General features: G+C 43.4%; 1 protein-coding gene across 1 annotated transcript; it reads right to left on the reverse strand.

The window, feature by feature from the left end:
• Positions 1 to 246: 246 nt before the first annotated feature.
• On the reverse strand, positions 247 to 21,943 carry LOC109889432 (probable E3 ubiquitin-protein ligase TRIM8). The gene is made up of 5 exons (XM_020480855.2): positions 19,116 to 21,943; positions 5,581 to 5,676; positions 3,082 to 3,347; positions 2,568 to 2,683; positions 247 to 2,442 (listed from the first exon to the last, which is right to left on the reverse strand). The coding sequence occupies exons 1-5, from the start codon at positions 19,734 to 19,736 to the stop codon at positions 1,769 to 1,771; spliced, it is 1,773 nt and encodes a 590-aa protein (XP_020336444.1). The 5' UTR covers positions 19,737 to 21,943; the 3' UTR covers positions 247 to 1,768.
• Positions 21,944 to 22,878: the final 935 nt, after the last annotated feature.

Consider the following 22,878-nt stretch of genomic DNA (forward strand, 5'->3'; position numbering starts at 1 on the left):
CCTACCTCTCAACACAGGGTTTTACTCTCAGACTAACACCCAGTAAATAACAGGCTTAGTTGGATGTCTTCCCATATGGGTGTTGGTTGTATTCTTATGGGATTCTCCCTTCAACCCACTGCATGACATTTAGTTCAGTTGTGAATTATTAACTTAAAACAGTTAACAGATATGAATACAAAGGCTGAATGGGAGAGAAAAGTAAGAAGCCTCTTGGGCCATGATGACAAGAAATGGAAAACTGAATTAAATTATTTGATTTATTTGGAACGCTCCTCCAAATGACATGTCCTTAATTTTTCATTTCACAAAATATTTACAAAAAAGATAGTTTTCCTTTTTTTATTTTTTTATATTGGTCGACTGTTCTTGTAACAATGGTTCCTTTCCAGCGTTTTTGACCAATGGTTACGTCAGGCAGTCCAGTTCCTCTTTAGAAAAAGTTCATGAAAAAACCCTCAACCAGTACTTTCACTCATCCTTTTTAAAATGGTTACTGATCTTTTTTTATTTTTATATTCCAGAGTGCTTTATGAAACTCTTCCCCGCATGCTTACAGCCGCAAACTTGAAGCAGAGAGCTTGTGTGCTTGTTGAAAGGACGTGACATCACCCTGCAGGAAGTACATCATTAACGCATCGTCACCGTCACACCCCTGGATGCTTGAGCTGATTTGTTTGGTCTGTCCAGTCCAGCCCAGGCCATATAGAGGCTCGGAGAGCCTCAGTCGTGTCTACCAGGCCAACTAGCTTTAAGACAAACATGAAACCTGCTCATATGGGGTTATTACTCATATGGCAATAACTCACGTGTCATGATTCCTATATTAATAACTAGAAAATAAAAGGAGACAGTCTCTTAGTCTTTCAGACGGAAGAATTTAATCCGAGGGGAAGCCTGACAGCAGGAGGGAAGGGGTGTGGATCCCCTTTCCAGTGACATGGGCATAGAGAAAAGGAACAGAGAAGGTCTATAAACAGAGGAGGCTTACAGTTACCCCTACATCCTGATCTAGGGTCAGTCTCTGTCATTTGACCCTATGATGTTTAAGGTTAGGATTGGGGGGGGGGGGGCGCGGGTAAACTGATTGTAGACCTGTGTCTACGATCAGGGCAACTTCTACACAGAGCGAAATCCCAACACCCCCAAAGTGCATGGAGGGAGTCCCACACACACACACAGAAGAGAACCTGGAAGCATGAGTGTGTGTGTTCAGGCTGTACAGTACATTCCTGAACTCAGCAAGGAGAGGAGACAAAAGTGCTGCAACAAAACCAGAGCTTTAACAGTAATAAACCACCCTTCTCTTCACACATCCATCAGATACCCCGTGTCCAACAGACAGAAAATAATCAGAACAGTAATAACAATATTATAAGGCTAATCGATCTCACTACGACAGGGAGGGAGATGTCGCTAAAACATTTTAGTTGAGCCGAAATGCTTCAGCGTCAACAGTTGCTGCACAAACACACATATAATCATCATAGTAACACTGTCTGTCTGCCTGACGAAGAAAACATAGAAAACAAATATATCAACCCTGCCCCCGAGTGTGGTGTGTGCGTAAATGCGTCTGAGTTGTAACATGGTGCTAAGCAGAGGATTGTCCGTATAACCAGTAGAAGTGTACTTCTGTGTGTGTAGCGGTATACATGTTCCGAATGCGTGTATCTCTGTAAGTGCATCTAATTGTGTGTGTGTGTGTGTGTTTTAACTAGTAGCGCAGTGCTAACCGGAGACCTAATTGCTTGTAGAAATGTGTGTGTTAACTGGTGACATAGTGCTTGGTGGAGGGCTGCCCATACAGCCCATAGAAGTCTGTGTGTCGGTGCGTCTGCTGTGCGTCTATCCAGTCTCTGACAGCAAGCCCTTGCATGGCTGGAGCTCCAGAGGCTAGGCCAGGGGGATGGGGATAGTCCTGGGCGCTTACCCAGGGAAAGGAGCCTGAACGTGGGTAGGGCGGGTGGCCGCGGTGCCCTGACACGGAGGGTACCCCGGAGCAGTAGCAGTTATCCATGGTACAAACCAGGATCTTACGCCCGCCATACTGGGGGAGCACAGCCTGCTGGGAAGAATGGGAGGAGCTACTGCTGGCAGGGGGGAAGTGGGAGGGACCAAACACAGACCCTGAATGGTGATTGGTCAGAGAGCCACTTCCACTTCCTGTTCCGCCACCTTCGTTCATGTGGGAGGGGCCACAGGGACCCAGAGGCTGCTGATTTGAGGATTGGCCCTCTCCGGGGGCGGAGTTTTGGCCCTGGTAGGGCTGCTTAGAGGAGGAAGATGAGGAGTCCTTGAACCCGGAAGCAGTGTTTTTCCCGGCGCTCCCGTTGCCTTCTGGGAACGCCGAGGAGTGTTTGCGTTTCTCCACCCCCGAGCCAAGGCCGCTAGGAGACGCAGGGACGGACTGGAGGAATGAGGAGGGAGGGGTTAGGGGGGCTGGAGGGGGGGTGAGAGAGGTATAGGAAGAGGAAAGAGAAGAGGGGATCAGAATTACCTTGATCCACTAAGACAAACCAGATAAGGCTGTGATGGTTCTGTAAAGATAATTCTCTCAATCCTACCTTCCATTGTTTTCCGTAGGCTCTTCTCTCTCTTGGAGAGTTCTGACAGGAACAGCTTAGAGTTGAGACTTCCCACCTTGTAGGGAGGGAGTGCACTGCCCACACACCCTTGAGACCTGCAATACACACACACACACACACACACACACACACACACAAATGTAACAAGCCTGGTATCTTAGCGCTCCATTAAAAGTATAGTTGCGGGAACGGAGTCTAGATTAGTGGTTAACACTCTTGACTCCGGGACCATACGATTCCCCCTGTGGCGAGGATCCCAGTTCAATCCTTGAATGAGACCTGCGCATTTCTGCTGATACTGCTCATATCCTGTAATAAAAACATATAAGGAGTCTGGAACTTCACCCCCCTCCTTCACCACACCTCCCACTACTGTACCTATAGTTGCAATGTGTGTAACAAGCATGACCCTTCTAATATGATTACAGTGGAAAAGTGTGTCATCTCCTTTTTGTATCTGTAGTAACATGTTTGTAATGGTCCTGTCTCTCACCGCTCCATGAGGATCTTGACAGGCTTGGTGTTCTTCATGAAGCCCAGCTCCTCAGATTTGCCAAAGGCCGTGTGGACTGAGCTGAGCAGCTTCTGGGCCTCGTGTCTCTGTTCTCCCAAAGCTAGAACCTGGCCTGCGTTTTCCTGGCAGAACCTAGAACGGGCCCGCTCTAGAACCTCCAGCGTACGGGACAAGTCTTCTTCCAAGAAGTGCTGCATCCGCAGATACTGCACACGCACCTCCTCTTTCAGCTCACACACTCTGTCCTGTAGGAGAGAACACATACTGTTAGACACACATAATTATCTCTATGGTTATATACTGAACTAAAATATAAAATGCAACATGTCAAGTGTTGTTCCCGTGTTTCAAGAGCTTAAATAAAAGATGGCAGAAATTTTCTATACACACTAAAGCTTATTTTTCAAAAATGTGCACAAATTTGTTTACATCCCTGTAATTGAACATTTCTCCCATGCCAAGATAATCCATCCACCTGACAGGTGTAGCATATCAAGAAGCTGATTAAACAGCATGATCATTACACAAGTGCACCTTGTGCTGGGGACAATAAAAGGCCACATATTTCTCAAGTTGAGGGTGTGTGCAATTGGCATGCTGACTGTAGGAATGTCCACCAGAGTGTTGCCAGAGAATTGAATGTTCATTTATCTACTATAAGCCGCCTCCATCATTTTACAGAGTTTGGCAGTACGTCCAAATGGCCTCACAACCGCAGACCACGCGAAACTACGCCAGCCAAGGACCTCCGCAGGTAAAGAAGCTGCCAGTCGAGGACTTGTGAGGCGAATTGTTTCTCAAACTAGACACTAATATACTTGTCCTCTTGCTCTGTTGTGCACCGGGGCCTCCCACTCTTTTTATACTGGTTAGTGCCAGTTTGCACTGTTTTCTGTGATGGGAGTAGTACACAGCGTTGTACGAGATCTTCAGTTTCTTGGCAATTTCTCGCATGGAATAGCCATTATTTCTCAGAATAAAAATAGACTGACGAGTTACAGAAGAAAGTTCTTTGATTCTAGCCATTTTGAGCCTGTAATCGAACCCACAAACGCTGATGCACCAGATACTTAACTAGTCTAAAGAAGGCCAGTTTTATTGCTTCTTTAAATCAGAACAGTTTTCAGCTGTGCTAACATAATTGCAAAACTGTTGTCTAATTAGCCTTTTAAAAGGATAAACGTGGATTAGCTAACAAAGTGCCATTGGAACACAGGAGTAATGGTTGCTGATAATGGGCCTCTGTATGCCTATGTAGATATAACATAAAAATAAAACAAATTCAGCCATTTCCAGCTACAATAGTCAATTACAACATTAACAATGTTTTTTTTATTTTCAATTTTCATTCAAAAACAAGGACATTTCTAAGTGACCCCAAATTTTGGAACGGTACCAGTGAAAAGTTTTAGAACACCTACTCATTCAAGAGTTTTAGAACACCTACTCATTCAAGAGTTTTAGAACACCTACTCATTCAAGATTTTTATAACACCTACTCATTCAAGAGTTTTTATTTTCACTATTTTCTACATTGTACAATAATAGTGAATACATCAAAACTAGGAAATAACACATATGGAATCACGTAGTAACCCCAAAAAATTTAGATTCTTCAAAGTAACAACCCTTTGCCTCGATGTCAGCTTTGCACACTCCTGGAATTCTCTCAACCAGCTTCATGAGGAATGCTTTTCCAACAGTATTCTTGAAGGAGTGCCCACATATATGCTGAGCACTTGTTGGCTACTGTTACTTGATCTCTGGGAAGCATTTATTTGGGCTGCAACTTCTGAGGCTGGTAACTCTAATGAACGTATCCTCTGCAGCAGCCATAACTCTGGGTCTTCCTTTCCTCTGGCGGTCTTCATGAGAGCCAGTTTCATCATAGCGCTTGATGGTTTTTGCAACTGCACTTGAAGAAACGTTCAAAGTTCTTGACTGACATTCATGTCTTATAGTAATGATGGACTGTCCTTTATCTTTGCTTATTTGAGCTGTTCTTGCTATAATATGTACTTGGTCTTTTACCAAATAGGGCTATCTTCTGTATACCACCCCTACCTTGTCACAACACAACTGATTAGCTCGAATAAGGAAAGAAATTCCACAAATTAGCTTAACAAAGGCACACCTGTTAATTGAAATGCATTCCAGGTGACTATCTCATGGAGCTGGTTGAGATCATGCCAAGCTGTTATCAAGGCAAAGGGGTGGCTACTTTAAAGAATCTCAAATATATATTGATTTGTTGAATAATTTTTTGGTTACTACAAGATTCCATATGTGTTATTTCATAGTTTTGATGTCTTCGCTATTATTCCACAATGTAGAAAATAGGAAAAATAAAGAAAAATGGAATGGAATGAGTAGGTGTGTCCCAAACTTTTGACTGGTACTCTTGTGTATGGATAGATGACATATAGATCATAGATACACACACATACAGAGAGAGAGAGTTTGAGAAATCAGACGTACCTCCACCACACACTTGTCAGAGTCCAGTTTACAGAGCTGCTCATCGATGTCCTGAACTCTCTCCTCCACCCTCTCCTGCTGCCGCAATAGATTTTGCTGTGGGAAGGGGAGAAGGGGGAGGGAGAGAGCGACGAGACAGAGAGAGCGAAAGTGGGAGAGAACGAGAAATGGTAAGTTCATAGTTTGGTTCGATAACTCTGAACAAATCAATATGATGAGTGAAGACAAACTCCACCAGCCCACTACCAAGCCTCCAGCAGACTGAGACAGCTAATTTAGGCTCCATCTAACAAACATGCCATTTAAGGGGAGGAAGGGGGCTGTCATGGCAACCAAGATATATTTTCTGGTTGCATGTGTGTGAGTTATGAAGGGATGAACTGGGGGGATAGTCAGATAACGGACTATTTAAAAAAATAATTTAAGAACAAATTCTTATTTACAATGACGGCCTACCCCGGATGACGCTAGGCTAATTGTGCACCGCCCTATGGGACTCCCAAACACAGCCGGATGTGATGCAGCCTGGATTTGAACCAGGTACTGCAGTGACGCCTCTTGCACTGAGATGCAGTGCCTTAGACCACTGCGCCACTCGAGAGCCCTTTGTTTAAGCTTGGACACCTGTTTACTGCGCAGCCTGCACGACTCAGGAGAGAGGGTGCGCACTGCAGCAGGGCGGGGGATGGGTAGGGGCTGGTGGTATGTTGACATGGGAGGGAGAGAAAAAGTAGCCACTGACTCACGCTAGTTAGACAAACTTATAAATGCCATAGGTTAATCTATAATCCCATTTGTCAGCAGTATACCACCCTGTATCCCACTGCTGGCTTGCCTTGGAAGATAAGCAGGGTTGGTCCCTGGATGGGAGACCAGATGCTGCTAGAAGTGGTGTTGGAGGGCCGGTAGGAGGCACTCTTACCTCTGGGCTAAAAAAAAATTAAAAATCTCAATGCCCCAAGGCAGTGATTGGGGACATTGCCCTGTGTAAGGTGCTGTCTTTTGGATAAATGTTAAAATTAGGTGTTCTGACTCTGTGGATCCCATGGCACTTATTGTAGGGGTGGTGTCCTGGTTAAATTCCTAATCTGGCCCTCATACCATCATGGCCATGTAATCATTTCCAATTGGCTCATTCACCCTCCCTCTTCCCTGTAAGTATTCTCCAGGTTGTTGTTGTAAAAGAGAACATGTTCAGTCAACTTACCTGGTAAAACAAATATATGGCAGTGGCTGTCTTTACTAATCCATGCTTTTGTCACTTCTAGGTTAGACTACTGCAATGCTCAACTTTCCGGCTACCTGGATAAAGCACCAAATAAACTTCAGTTAGTGCTAAATACGGCTGCTAGAATCCTGACTAGAACCAAAAAATGTGATCATATTACTCCAGTGCTAGCCTCCCTACACTGGCTTCCTGTCAAGGCAAGGGTTGATTTCAAGGTTGTACTGCTAACCTACAAAGCATTACATGGGCTTGTTCCTACCTATCTCTCTGATTTGGTCCTGCCGTACATACCTACACGTACGCTACGGTCACAAGAAGCAGGCCTCCTAATTGTCCCTAGAATTTCTAAGCAAACAGCTGGAGGCAGGGCTTTCTCCTATAGAGCTCCATTTTTATGGAATGGTCTGCCTACCCATGCAAGAGACGCAAACTTGGTCTCAACCTTTAAGTCTTTACTGTAGACTCATCTCTTCAGTGGGTCATATGATTGAGTGTAGTCTGGCCCAGGAGAGGGAAGGTGAACGGAAAGGCTCTGGAGCAACGAACCGCCCTTGCTGTCTCTGCCTGGCCGGTTCCCCTCTTTCCACTGGGATTCTCTGTCTGGGTTGGCGCCCCCCCTTGGGTTGTGCCGTGGCGGAGATCTTTGTGGGCTATACTCGGCCTTGTCTCAGGATGGTAAGTTGGTGGTTGAAGATATCCCTCTAGTGGTGTGGGGGCTGTGCTTTGTAAAAGTGGGTGGGGTTATATCCTTCCTGTTTGGCCCTGTCCGGGGGTGTCCTCGGATGGGGCCAGTGTCTCCTGACCCCTCCTGTCTCAGCCTCCAGTATTTATGCTGCAGTAGTTTATGTGTCGGGGGGCTAGGGTCAGTTTGTTATATCTGGAGTACTTCTCCTGTCCTATTCGGTGACCTGTGTGAATTTAAGTGTGCTCTCTCTAATTCTCTCTTTCTTTCTCTCTCTCTGAGGACCTGAGCCCTAGGACCATGCCTCAGGACTACCTGACGTGATGGCTCCTTGCTGTCCCCAGTCCACCTGACTGTGCTGCTGCTCCAGTTTCAACTGTTCTGCCTTATTATTATTGGACCATGCTGGTCATTTATGAATATTTGAACATATTGGCCATGTTCTGTTATAATCTCTACCCGGCACAGCCAGAAGAGGACTGGCCACCCCACATAGCCTGGTTCCTCTCTAGGTTTCTTCCTAGGTTTTGGCCTTTCTAGGGAGTTTTTCCTAGCCACCGTGCTTCTACACCTGCATTGCTTGCTGTTTGGGGTTTTAGGCTGGGTTTCTGTACAGCACTTTGAGATATCAGCTGATGTACGAAGGGCTATATAAATACATTTGATTTGATTTACTGTATCAAATCAATGTAAAGAAGCTAAGGTTAGCTAGTTGAGGATATTTTGATGCGCTCCCTGTCCTCGTCTACAACAACTCCATTCGGATTAAACTGACTACCTGTCGGTTGCTCGTTGTAGTCTAATCCTCATTTAGCCAATTTAATTCCGTCATTTTAATTATATTTTACACTGATTAGAGATCTCCCACGTCACGTTGCTACACATGGAGCCTCTGACTGGTGCCAACAACAAGATACACGCATGAACCTATGTAGGCTACACAGTCTTTATATGGGGCACACGTCAATAAATCTACATTCAAAAGTTTGTTGGTTTATTGAATTAAGAATTTCAAATGTCATGGTATAGCTGTGTGTGGCAATGTCACAAAGATAATTTCAATTGAGACATTGTTGAAATAAACAGATTATTGAAAAAAAAAAATATTCACAACTATTCGAATATTAACGGCAGTTTGGATATTTGAATAACCGAGCCCATCCCAAGGGTGGAGAGAAAGGCGAGCGGGAGAGCAACTGGGGGGCACTGGTTATTCTGGGCTGGCGTTAGCATGGCTACAACACACACGCTCAGATTGGCCAAACCAGAGTACCAGGCCAGCCGGCACAACTGACGCCAAACTAAGGCCAAAAACACAAGATAAGGAATTCCCAGACTTCCCAATCCCAAATAGAGTTCTAGCCTTTACTCCCTAGGATCCTCTCTGGATCTGAAATGTAGGATTCAGCAGAGGAAACAAGAGAGAAATTGGAACATTCCACTTCCTGGGGGAAAGGTTATAAGTAGGGCAATTCACTCCTCCTTTAGCATCTTCACACACACAGTGGAGGTCTGTGATCTGAATGCTAGGAGTTCTTCACAGGTCCAAGAGACCCGAAATTCCAAGATCCGACCCAGGACTTGAGCAGGTCCGGGGTCCTAAATTCTGACTTGGGTCTGGTCCGATATAACTGCCATGTGTTTCTGGACACATCCTCTGTTAAGATAATGTGTGAGGTGATGAGAACTGCACAAGCTTGTTATCTGTGTCAGTCAATTGCAACTCAAAACGTATAGTTTATGTCCAGCTGAAAGTGATTGATTTAAATGTATGCTCACTCAGCTGTGCTTCACAAGTAATACAAAACGGATCTATTACCGGTGTGATCATACAGCCTACCTTGTGAACAAAAAGGAGGTATTTGGACATATATGGACAAACATTTATTGTGGAACTGGGATTCCTGGGAGTGCATTCCAATGAAGATCAAAGGTAAGTTAATATTTATAATGCTATTTCTGACTTCTGTTGACTCTACAACATGGCGGGTATCTGTATGGCTTGTTTGGGTTTCTGAGCGCTGTTCTCAGATTATTGCATGGTGTGCTTTTTCCTTAAAGCTTTTTTGAAATCTGACACAGCGGTTGCATTAAGGAGAGGTATATCTTTAATTCCATGTATAACACTTGTATTTTCATCAACATTTATGATGATTATTTCTGTAAATTGATGTGGCTCTCTGCAAAATCACCAGATGTTTTGGAAGCCAAACATTACTGAACATAACGCGCCAATGTAAACTGAGATTTTTGGATATAAATATGAACTTTATCGAACAAAACATACATGTATTGTGTAACATGAAGTCCTATGAGTGTCATCTGATGAAGATCAAAGGTTAGTGATTCATTTTCTCTATTTCTGATTTTTGTGACTCCTCACTTTGGCTGGAAAAATGGCTGTTTTTCTGTGACGCTGACCTAACAATTATATGGTGTGCTTTCGCTGTAAAGCCTTTTTGAAGTTGGACACTGTGGTGGGATTAACAAGTTTATTATTAAAATGGTGTATAATACTTTTATGTTTGAGGAATTTAATGAGATTTCTGTTTGAAAATGGCGCCCTGCAATTTCACTGGCTGTTGTCAAATCGATAATGTTAATGGGATTTCAGCCGTAAGAAGTTAACAACATCAATGTTTCCCTTTACTGTGGCAATTGTGATCGAATCAAAGCAATATTAGCCACTTTCAATGCAACATAACAATCTGTAAAATGACAACAAAAGCTTTAGTTTCTAGACTGTCTTCCTCTCAGGGTTCCATGTCTTCTCCCTGGACCTCCTCAATGTTCACCTCTTGAACATCAGACTGAAGCCTCATCTTCACGGTCCCTTTCCAACCTTGTTGAAGATGGCTCTTTGTCAGGCTCAAAAAGCCTCAAATTTGCCCAGATGGACACCAATTTTTCAACCCTTGTACTGGTCAGCCTGTTGCGTGCTTTGGTGTTTGTGTTCCCAAACAAGGACCAGTTGCGCTCTGAGGTGGCCGATGTTGGTGGGATTTGGAGGATGATGGAGGCAACAGGGGAAAGAGCCTCAGATCCAAAGTCCCTTCCACCAGGTGGCTGATGAGATATGTTGGCATGACCGGCCATATTGCATCTCCATCGCAAAGCCCTTGCTTGGAAGTGTACTCGCCAGACTGCCAAGAACCTTGCCCTCATACAGACAGGATGCTCTTGCCAGCATACTTGGGGTCCAACATGTACGCTGTGGCGTGTATGGGCTTCAGGTAGAAGTCTTCATGCTTTTGGATGGATTTCAGGACTGCAGTATCCTCTGCTTGGAGCAACAGTGAAGTGGGCAGGGCAGTACGGATTTATTATCTTAACATCAGACAGGATGGCATTGTCTCCCTCAATCCATGCAATGGCTACTGCTATAGGTTTCTGGTGTTTCAGGCTGATTACCACGCTCTCCCAAAATACATCATCCAGGAGGATCCTCTTGATGGGGCTGTTCATATCGGCAGACTGTGTTATGGCCATTTCTTGGAGACTCCTTCCTCTCCGGGAGACTGTCAAACATGCTGACACCACCCCAACATGTGTTGCTGGGCAGCTTCAATGTGGTGCTCTTATTCTTCTCACTTTGCTAGGTGAGGTAGATGGCTGTTAGAACTTGTTATGTTATGACCCTTCACATACCATTGTTTTCAGTGCCATGACGTCGTGGAGGAGCAGATTCAATGCATGAGCAGCACAGCCAATGGGTGTGATGCGAAGGTAGGACTCCTCCACTTTAGACCAATCAGCCATCACGTTCTCAGCACTGTCTGTCACCAGTGCAAATACCTTCTGTGGTCCAAGGCCATTGATGACTGTCTTCAGCTCATCTGCAATGTAGAGACCGGTGTGTCTGTGCTCTTGTAGAATACGGTTTGAGAGGTGGATATTTAGTTAATTATTCCGTGCCCAAGAACATTCGACCACCCATCAGAGATGATTGCAATACAGTCTGCTTTCTCTATGATTTGCCTGACTGTCACTTGAACTCTGTTGAACTCTGCATCTGGCAAATGAGTAGATAAAGCATGTCTGGTAATGAGGGGTGTATGCGGGGCGAATAACATTCAGAAATCTCTTCCAATACACATTGCCTGTGCGCATCAGAGGTGAACCAGTTCCATACACAGCTCGAGCAAGACATTCATCAGCATTTCTCTGACTAATTTTCACCTTAAATAGAAGTAGAGGCACTTTTGTCAGAGGTTGCTTGTTGTGAGCGCTGAGGGAACTTTATGCACTTGGCCAGATGATTCTGTATCTTTGTTGCATTCTTCACATATGATTTGGCACAGTATTTGCAAATGTACACAGATTTTCCTTCTACATTAGCTGCAGTGAAATGTTTCCACACATCAGATAGTGCCTGTGGCATTTTCCTGTAAAGATTAGGGGAAAAAAACTAGAAAATATATATATTTAAAAAAAACTGTATTTTATGTTTAATAATAAAAGTTCTACATTTTCTTTATGAGTAGTGCGTGACCCTAGGGTGGCAACACATATATTCTAAGTGATTTCAATGGGTCTTTCTCCATTCTGATTGTTTTATACTGTTCAGATCATTTCTACGCTACCACATAGGACTGCACGATATGGGCAAGCAATCTGGGCCTTATTTTTTTTAACATATGTTGCAATTTTAATTACGATTTAGAGCAAAACACTTGGAATCATGGAAATAGAATGTCTACTCTAATTATATAGTTAGAATACAATAGTGGGCACTTTGAATACAGTGTTGTTTGACATGACAACAAATGAAAATGCCAGCGAGGAGCTATTGTGACAGGGTAAGAACTTAAGTGTTGATAGGTGTTTCCTAGGGGATCCTATAAGCTTTGGCTACATTGAATGTTCTCTTACGTACTTCATGTTGCTAACATTCTTGCTTTGCGTTTACCTCTAATTTAGAAGATACTGTTGCGCAAACAAGATGATTTAAATCAACACAATCACTGGTATTATCAGGCTTTGTAGCTAATTACGCTTGCTCTTACTCAGTACATTTATTAGCTAGCTAGCGATTAGCGGCTAACAATCAGTGGCTAACAAGATTTTGGAACAACTTGCTAAGAAAAGATAAACTAGCTGTTTGCAGATTTAAGAAACACAAGCTAATAGTGTAATTATAGAATGCTAGTAGATGTATATTAAGAAGCAAAGTGGCAACTGCATCGTTGTCATCAACATTGTTCACCCACGACTGCATGGCCTGGCACGACTCCAACACCATCATTAAGACGACACAGTGGTAGTAGGCCTGATCACCGACAACGACGAGACAGCCAAGAGGGAGGTCAGAGACCTGGCCGGGTGGTGCCAGAATAACAACATTTCCCTCAACGTAACCAAGACTAAGGAGATGATTGTGGACTACAGGAAAAGGAGCACCGAGCACGCCCCCATTCTCATCGACGGGGCTGTCGTGGAGCAGGTTGAGAGCTTCAAGTTCCTTGGTGTCCACATCAGCAACAAACTAGAATGGTCCAAACACACCAAGACCGTCATAAAGATGACATGACAAAGCCTATTCCCCCTCAGGAAAGATTTGGCATGGGTCCTGAGATCCTCAAAAGGTTCTACAGCTGCAACATTGAGAACATCCTGACCGGTTGCGTCACTGCCTGGTATGGCAGTTGCTCAGCCACTACAGAGGGTAGTGCGTACGGCCCAGTACATCACTGGGGCCAAGCTGCCTGCCATCCATGATCTCTATACCAGGCGGTGTCAGAGGAAGGCCCAAAGAACTGTCAAAGACCCCAGCCACCCCAGTCATAGACTGTTCTCTCTACTTCCGCATGGCAAGCTGTACCAGAGTGCCAAGTCTAGGACAAAAAGGCTTCTCAACAGTTTTTACCCCCAAGCCATAAGACTCCTGAACAGGTAACCAAATGGTTATCCGGACTATTTGCAAAAACTAACTTGCAGAAATTGTTAACAAGTTAGAATTTTTTTAAACACACGTTGATGTAGGCTACTATTTACTTGTTAACTTCTTGGATATAGGGGGCACTATTTAAATTTTTGGATGAAAAACGTTCCCGTTTTAACCAAGATATTTTGTCACGAAAAGATGCTCGACTATGCATATAATTGACAGCTTTGGAAAGAAAACACTCTGACGTTTCCAAAACTGCAAAGATATTGTCTGTGAGTGCCACAGAACTGATGTTAAAGAAAAAAAACAGCTAAAAATCCAATCAGGAAGTGTCACATTTTTTTAAACCGCCTCATACCAATGACTCCTTATATGGCTGTGAATGGGCCACGAATGAGCTTAGGCTTTCTGTCGCTTCCCCAAGGTGTCGACAGCATTGTGACGTATTTGTAGGCATATCATTGGAAGATTGACCAGAAGAGACTACATCTACCAGGTGGTCGCTTGGTGTCCTCCGTCGCAATTATTGCGTAAACTCCAGCTGCAGTATTTTTCCGTTTGCTTCTGATGAGAAGCCAACTGCCACCACTGATAGATTATCGAATAGATAGGTGAAAAACACCTTGAGGATTGATTCTAAACAACGTTTGCCATGTTTCTGTCGATATTATGGAGCTAATTTGGAAAAAAGTTTGGCGTTTTAAGTTTGGCGCTTTTTCTTAACCAAACGTGATGAACAAAACGGAGCTATTTCGTCTACACAAATAATATTTTAGGAAAAAATGAACATTTGCTATCTAACTAAGAGTCTCGTCATTGAAAACATCCGAAGTTCTTCAAAGATAAATGATTTTATTTGAATGCTTTTCTTGTTTTTGTGAAAATGTTGCCTGCGGAATGCTAGGCTTAATGCTATGCTAGGCTATCAATACTCTTACACAAATGCTTGTGTAGCTTTGGTTGAAAAGCATATTTTGAAAATCTGAGATGACAGTGTTGTTAACAAAAGGCTAAGCTTGTGTTTGAATATATTTATTTCATTTCATTTGCGATTTTCATGAATAGGAAACATTGCGTTATGGTAATGAGCTTGAGGCTATGATTACGCTCCCGGATACGGGATTGCTCATCGCTAGAGGTTAACAAAAAATCATGTAGGTCATATAATATATTTCCCCCACCCAGTATTGTAATCAAAACTTACCAGAAAGCATGTAAATGGCTCAGACAGTGTAGTAGTGTGGGCTCAATAGCATCTCAGCGTGCAAGATGTTGAGAATCAGGTGTACATGTGATGGAAGAGTGCACTGTGCATGCAGAGGTTTGCAATTCCATTGAATTGGGGATAGTTTAACCAAAATATGCCTTAAGACCTAGAATTGCGTTGTGAATCCCACAAAAAAAGGTTCCCTGTTATAAGCCAACTTTAATGAATTTAAGCAAAATTCCCTAAATCCCCGGGCTTAACTTCCCACTGAAAATGTCTGTAAATGTACCGTTAAGTTTCAGACCCTTTGCAACACTAGTCAGAAGGCATTGGAGTAGGATTCTATTGCATTGACATGCACTACTCAGCCCGTACTCTACAAAGACTTGTGTGGCATAAACAAGCAGATCTACAGGAGGCCTGTAAGTAAATAGACCATTGCCATATATGGCTCTGTGCCATGTACTTTGAACTGGACTGTGCTTACAGCATGAGCTTGTTTTGAGATCAAAGCGAAAGCTGCATGTAGCCACGTGTGCACATTTTGTTCATATCCTTTGCTAGTTTGTGAGGTATTAGCCCAGTTATAAATCATTTGTAGTCAGCAATAGGGAAAGGGAAATACCTAGTCTGTTGTACATCTGAATGCATTCAACTTAAATGTGTCTTCCGCATCTTACCCAAGTGGAGTGACTGTTTCCTACAAGAGCTTTTTGAAAAAGCGAGTCAGACAAAGAGCTTTTTTTTGCCTTAAAAGGGGCAGTTTCATATTTTGAGACAGGCTTGAATAAGCTAAGTAGCCAATAGACAGAGGGTAACATAATTTGTTTGATTCTCTAATTAAAATTGTACAGGAATAATAATGCATTTATTCTGAATTATTCTTGCATGAAACAATTTCAGTCACCTCCTTGTCTGAAGGACAAGTGGTTAAACAGGTTAATGTCAAGCCCTGCACGTTTTTTCCAAAAGTCTCATGGAATGTAGGCCTACATTGAACACCACACATTGGCTGCTATTGTACGCTGAATGACAGAACAGCTATTTCCATGTTAAAATGTTATGGGATGTATTTTCTCCATTGCTTTTGATGGTAGGCCACTCTGGTAGAACTACATTATGATCAAATAGTATTAACAGTGGCCATGTAGGCTACTGTGGCTAACTTAGTGGGTACAGCCTCAGTGTTCACAGTAAACGTGCACTGGAAGTTGCACATCACTTTAACGTTCAAATTTGTGCTCAGCAGGCCTGAAATATGCTCAGTGCTTGTACACTGCTTATAACCAACATTGAGGGAGTGTTTGCAGAGGGGTGTGGTTTATATAGCTACTCTACTGGTGCCAAAATTAGACGGTAGGGTGTCAAATATAATAAAAGGTTTACCCTATTTATCAATGGAAAATACATACGTTTCCTCTTTAATCTGTGTCTGGTGTTAAGTAGTTACTGGCTAGCTAGGTCTTCATCTGTCTGGTATTAAGTAGTTACTGGCTAGCTAGGTCTTCATCTGTCTGGTGTTAAGTAGTTACTGGCTAGCTAGGTCTTCATCTGTCTGGTGTTAAGTAGTTACTGGCTAGCTAGGTCTTCATCTGTCTGGTGTTAAGTAGTTACTGGCTAGCTAGGTCTTCATCTGTCTGGTGTTAAGTAGTTACTGGCTAGCTAGGTCTTCATCTGTCTGGTGTTAATTAGTTACTGGCTAGCTAGGTCTTCATCTGTCTGGTGTTAATAAGTAGTTACTGGCTAGCTAGGTCTTCATCTGTCTGGTGTTAATAAGTAGTTACTGGCTAGCTAGGTCTTCATCTGTCTGGTGTTAAGTAGTTACTGGCTAGCTAGGTCTTCATCTGTCTTGTGTTAAGTAGTTACTGGCTAGCTAGGTCTTCATCTGTCTGGTGTTAAGTAGTTACTGGCTAGCTAGGTCTTCAGCGAGCATGGAACAAAAGGATCGTTCAAAACTGACGCAGTTGACAAGTCAAAACATCCGTCAGTGCTGCTGTGAACCGCATCACAACAGACAGGGCAAACGGGAGATAAATATAATTAATGCAATTTCAATGTTCTTCTTCGTTGCTTTGTTGATCACCAAATTGGCTTGAGATGATTTGACTACAACACTGCTCTCTGCGTCCAAGTTGTTTGACATAGGCGTTTCAAAAGAGCTGTCAGTCAAGGTCAGCTCATGGATATAAGCTCCCTGACCACTCAGACGGTCTTTTCAAACTTCCTGGTAGTTAGCCATGTGAGAAAAAGTCATTTTCAGAATGACTGTGCATAAAAATACGCAACATGTGTTTTGTTTAATTCTGTTAAGTAATTTTCTTAGGCCAGATTATGTTCCAACTAATGTTGTGTTTGCCGCAATATAATAGAATTACCGGTAGCCCAATGGCTACTCCCAATGGCTACTCGCACTCAAACCATGAAAAGGAAAAACCAACGAGGGCGAGATGGAACTAAATGCCACCTGTTCGTACTTTCCCTATAAACAATGGCTTTTGATATTACACTAATAAAAATGTTTGGTATGGCTATTATTAGGTTTAGCTACTGCAGCGCTTTAAAGGCATTGCGTACAAGCGACAGTAGAACTTGAGGTCATGGAGAATGTTTTAGGCCTATCAGAGTTACTCCTATAATCTAAAAATATAATTAATTTTATGATCGAAAATCTTTCTCTCTGCTTCTTTTAGGGCTAGCCTAAGCCTCTCTTTCTTTATATCATTTAGGTCATATTAATATCATACAGTGGACCCCTAACCTGCAATGTCCTGATGCATTTAGTGGCCAAATCTCTGACAGCGGAACCGTAAAAGTGGACAATTATTGTTCAGGAAAGTAAAAACCAATACAACAGGCTAAAGTTTTGAATATACTACAGATCTAAAATATATCTGTTCTAGGCAGTTTAAAGACACTTAATTGTGGATCATTTGGCCCCCCAAAAAATCTTGTTTATTTATGGCGCTGGCAATGCCCAGTTGGTTTCTTTTGCTCGATCTTTCTACTCCCGGATCTGAACGGGCCTCTGTTTTTCCACGGGCCTTTTTGCGGAATGGGTCTGACTATACACACGTCCAATTGGAACAGGTCTCCCTCTCATTCAACATCTTTTCCACAAGGACTCCCAGTAGGGAGGAATGATTTGGGGGAAGGCTGCAGGGCATCTCTACCCCCGTCACGACCACCTCCACCAGACACACTTAAGCATCAGTGCATTGGCCCCGGGTTCCCGAAGTCACTCATCACATATGGAGATGGTAGTCACAGCAACAATCAGAGGATAGGAATTCACACTGTAGGTTGTTATACAAAACATAATGTCCTCCTAACCATTCCAATGTGGCTGTTCCCCAAAAACACACCCATCCACCTACACACAAGAGTACTAACATACTATTGAGTCAGAGACCAGAAGTAGTCACCAATATGAGTGAGGAGAAAAGCTTGTATGACTGACTAGCCCCTATCTGATATCCCAAATCTGGGGATAGTTTGTCGTTTTTAAACCAACCACAGCTTTCCTTACTAGAAACCAGGAAATAAAGAGATTCACAAGAAAACAAAAAGGAAACCATAAACAACCATTCGTCATCCTTTTCTACCACAGAATGGAGTGAAGAATCTCACTTCCCCCCCCCCCCCCCCCCCCCCCCCCCCATACCACCCCCTTCTCCCGGCCTGTGTACCCAGGCGAGGATGCACCTGTGCTGAGGAGATAAGGCTGGCTGAAACCCCTCATTGTTCCACCCCTCCAACACATTGTTTGTCACTCTCAACAGATGAGTGGGGGTTGGAATGGATCAAAATAGAGAAATGCATTCAGTATAGACTCACGTCACACACCAGGTTTTCCCGTTAGCCGGTAATAGCCGGCTTTTGGCCGATTAAAAAAAGGAAAAAGACGATAAATTACCGCCGGCCAATTTGCCGGGACAAGAGAAAAATCCCATTGCGAAATAATGCATTTTAGCCGGTTCACTGATTGAAATACCAGTCGATGTAGCGCGAGAGCTGCTGCAACAGCGCATTCATTTCCTCTGGAGTAAAAACTTGCTTTTATAAGCCCAATCATTGCACAACAATTCTAAATGCAATCACGTGTTAAACTGTTGATGGCCACAATTCAAAAGAGCTATTTTCATTTCTCAACTGGTAATTGAAGGTCTCTTCCCATTCGCCATTCAAGTGTACAGGCAACTAGGCCGGCTTCAACGTGTCACACAACACCTTGAAATGAGATGCAGGGCAGTATGTATTTTGAAAACAAATACTTAAATTATCTGAAACCTGAACATTTTACTACATATTATGAGGCATGTCTTAGCTTGCTTCAAAAGTAGCCTAGCCAATGCATATGGGTCCGGTAAATTTCTTAAAATGTCCTGAAAGTTAAAATGCTGCCGGTCCAATGTGAGGTGCCACATTTTCCTAACGGAAGCCCTGACACACACACAATATTTTTCCAAATTTGAGCAGCTTTGTCCTTAACGAAAGGAAAGGGTGTAAGAGACATAATAGATCTTAATTGTACCCGTATATCGTTGCGTCGTAGCTCAACGTCGGTGACCCCGTGTCCGTGACTGGGATGACATCGCGTGAAGCAGCAGTACTGACACACGGCAGTCTGTTCTGCCTCACAGTGGTAGAGTCTGTACTCGTCGTGCTGCGGACACGTCCAGGCCTTGACCGCCTCAGCCTCCACCAGCAGGTGTCCCAGGGCGGAGCAGGGCTGCTGCAGGTGTGTCTGGACGTGGCTCTGACAACAGGGGGCGCTACATCGTAGGCACACCTTCACGGCCGGGAGCGGTGGCCCGCGGCGGCACAGAATACACTGCAGCACCGGCGAGGCCGCCTTCTCTACAGACAACGCGTTAAACTTGTCCACAATGTTGGACAGCTTGTGGTTCTTCTCCAGAGCGGGCTTCTGACTGTAGGCATGGTTGCACTCGGGGCAGCGGACCAAGGAAGAGTCTTTAGCCCAGGCCTCTGAGATGCAGCCCCGGCAGAAGTTGTGCTTGCAGGGCAGCTGGATGGGCTCAGAGAAGACGTGCAGGCAGATGGGGCAGATCAGCTCCTCTTCAAAACAGTTCCTCCACGTCTCGGACAGGTCGGAGGTCGCCATGTTGGAGGCCATGTTGGGAGTGGCGGACATAGACACACGACAACGACAAACTTCTCACATGAAAAAAAATAACAATCCTATGGCTCTATAGCCATATACTAAGCCCCTTTACTATAGCTCAAATGTCTTGAGGACTGTATAATGAAATGCTCTAGTCCAATATGTTAGTCCTTGAGGGATAATTGTCTATTGTGCAAGCGCCAAAAACGTAGCAATGAAGGGTTATTTTTAATCACAAGCACCGTCAACCAGTTTAGTCCAACCGACTGATGACACTGTCAGTGAGTCTTGTGAATGTCCGTCAGCTCCCTGCTATTGCTTTAAATCCAGGCAGCAGTGCACATCCTGTAGGGCAGAGCAGGTAGGCAGATTCCACAGCGACAGGCGCAGTCAGAAAAGGCCTCCGGACAACACCTCGGTGATTACAACACACAGTCCGGGCTGACCTTATGCATATTACCTTACCGTAAAGGTCCTTCCCGTTTATCTTAAATCACACGAGTTAGGCAAGAAACGTCTGACTTTGTGCGTAATATATGCCTATTTCTGACACCTCAATTGTTCGTATTTCCAGATAGCTACACGTATATGCTACGGTATGATAGCAATGAAGGCACAGAGATCTACCGAGCAATACGGTTCAGACATTACACCGAATCGGTCTAAATTAGGGCCGTTTAGATGGTTACATCACCGTCAAGCTTGAATTGATTTCTATACAGCTGATGAAAGACTTCAACGCTCACCCATTCCTCTCCCCTTCTGCGTAGGTCTTACTTTAGCTTGACGACTTAGCCTCGACTTCCTCGTCGGTTTATGTTTGTTTGTTCCTCAATCGATTGAAGTCCAGCAATGAACATAAGGAAAATATTACGTTGCCGAATTTATTCCTATACCCACACCCTGAATAAAGCGATTTGTAAATCGATCAAGCTTGCCCAAGGTTAATAAAACGCCGATGTTCCAATGAAGAGAATATTAATTGTTCTTTTGTCCTCAGACTATCCTGCAGACTATTTTAGGTGCATTCACAATTAATATGATTATGCTCGTGACAGCTTTTTCTAAGTAGGCTCTAACTAAAAAATATTATTCGGATTTGCAAATCAGTTACATATGACAATTGTCCTTAGCCCTTCAATAAACATTGTATCACGTTGCGACGGACTTTGATCCTCACGATAGCGACAAAATAACAGCCTATTTGTTTGATGTGTAATGTCGTCAGCTATGAAGCCTCCACAGGCAACGATCGCATATCTGCACACAAGGCCTCGACGTTTCTCACCAAATACTCTTTCCTCTCGGCTATGTTGGCCTATAAAGACTTGATCAAAAAATATCATACAAATACTTCGTTAGATGGCTATGTACTGCATAGTTTAATAGCCGACTCCAGTTCATACGCACAAAACAAAGGGTTTTTAGAATACACTGGAATGTTGGCTGCTGTGGCGAGCATTCAGATCAGAAACACAGACCATCAAAACGTCTCCAGACCCAAAATGTCCTGGCTTCATTCCTTTGGTTTAATCAGAGACGGATCATGACTATTATCAACTCACATTTCGAAAAAAACAAACATCTCTCCACTTATTTCGTAAGCTTAATTAAATCGCTTCAATTATCTGAGACGTCACATCACTATGTTCTGCCGCTGCACAACGCATAAATAAAGGCTAAGCAAGAATATTTACGACTACCACAGATTTAACATTTACATCCAATATTATATCTAATGTGTATAACAAATTATATATATATATATATAACACCCTTCTAATCTTAACTTAAAGAGGACGTCGCTATTCTGGCCTTATTAAAATGTAGCTGTCATCAGCCATCTTGCACTCCTCATTAAAAAAAAAAAGCAAGAAAGAATCCATACAGGGCCTTGGTTATTCACAAAACTCGTTTGGTTTGCTGATCACACCGAAACAAAAAGAATCCGTCGCGTTCAAACACGCCTCGCCAGTTCTTTCAGATCCAGCGGTGTATATGTGGCCATTTTCGAGGCCTTCTGTCGCGTTGTTGTTTATAGCCGAGTCCACGGCAAATTGTCTTGATCATACAAATCCAACCTGTATCTGAATTATAATTTGTGACACTCGTTTTTAAAATCGCTCGCTCCTTCTTTCTAGGGGAGCGTCGGGGAGAAGAGGAATGCTGGCTAGCTAGACTAGTCGTTCAATCGGACTAAACATCGGCTCCCCCTCCTTCCGGTTGGTCCCGTTCCTCCTCCACCGCCACGTGACCTGTCACACAACCGATGTGTGTCACGTTAACGGAAGGAGTTGGGGAGAAGAGAAAAACGGCGCGGGAGAGGCTGGCTTTTAAAAGGCTAAATATTTGGTGCATTGTTCACGTCCATCAAACCTGATACATTGTGTTTGTGACACGCAATCATTGAGTACAGTCAGAAAGCTGTTTAGCAGTTAGAGTAAATTCATAAAACCAAATGCTTAACGTTACCTTGACTTGGAAAAGTTCCAGTGTTGGATAGCCATAGCAAGCGCCCCTCTACTTTTTTGAGCCAGGTGTTTGAGTAGGCTAAACTAGGTACCTGTATTTGCTAGCTAAGAGAGAGAAAAAAAAGATATAGCAATATAGCTCTCTCACTTGCTCCTTAATTTTGGAAGAAATTAATTTGTTCAAATATTGTATTTCTTGCTCTTTGAGTCAACTACTCACCACATTTTATGCACTGCAGTGCTAGCTGTAGTTAATGCTTTCAGAACTAGATCCATCCTTTGATTGGGTGGACAACATGTCAGTTCATGCTGCAGAAGCTCTGAAAGGTTGAAGAATGACCTCTGGAAGTTGTCATAATTACTGTTTAAGTCTATGGAAGGGGGTGACAACCATGAGCCTCCTAGGTTTTGTTTTGAAGTCAATATACCTAGAAGAGGACAGAAGCTACCCTAGTGCTCCTGAGACTACTGTAGACCTTCATTGCAAAACAGTGTGTTTTAATTAATTATTTGGGGATGTGAATATACACTATATTTACAAAAGTATATGGACAACCCTTCAAATTAGTGGATTCGGCTATTTCAGCCACACCCGTTGCTGAAAGGTGTATGAAATCGAGCACACAGCCATGCAATCTCCATAGACAAACATTAGCAGTAGAGTGGCCTTACAGGCGGGATCAGAGACATTCAATGTGGCA

The sequence above is a fragment of the Oncorhynchus kisutch genome, linkage group LG25, assembly GCF_002021735.2.
Source record: "Oncorhynchus kisutch isolate 150728-3 linkage group LG25, Okis_V2, whole genome shotgun sequence".
NCBI classification, from domain to species: domain Eukaryota; kingdom Metazoa; phylum Chordata; class Actinopteri; order Salmoniformes; family Salmonidae; genus Oncorhynchus; species Oncorhynchus kisutch.

Excerpts from the sequence above, each read along its gene's own strand:
- LOC109889432 (XM_020480855.2), bottom strand. The coding sequence starts at position 19,736 with ATGTCCGCCACTCCCAACATGGCCTCCAACATGGCGACCTCCGACCTG. Across the intron at positions 5,677-19,115 it reads TACGACGCAACGATATACGG|CAAAATCTATTGCGGCAGCA; the intron begins GTACAATTAAGA and ends CCCTTCCCACAG. Across the intron at positions 3,348-5,580 it reads CTGACAAGTGTGTGGTGGAG|GACAGAGTGTGTGAGCTGAA; the intron begins GTACGTCTGATT and ends TCTCTCCTACAG.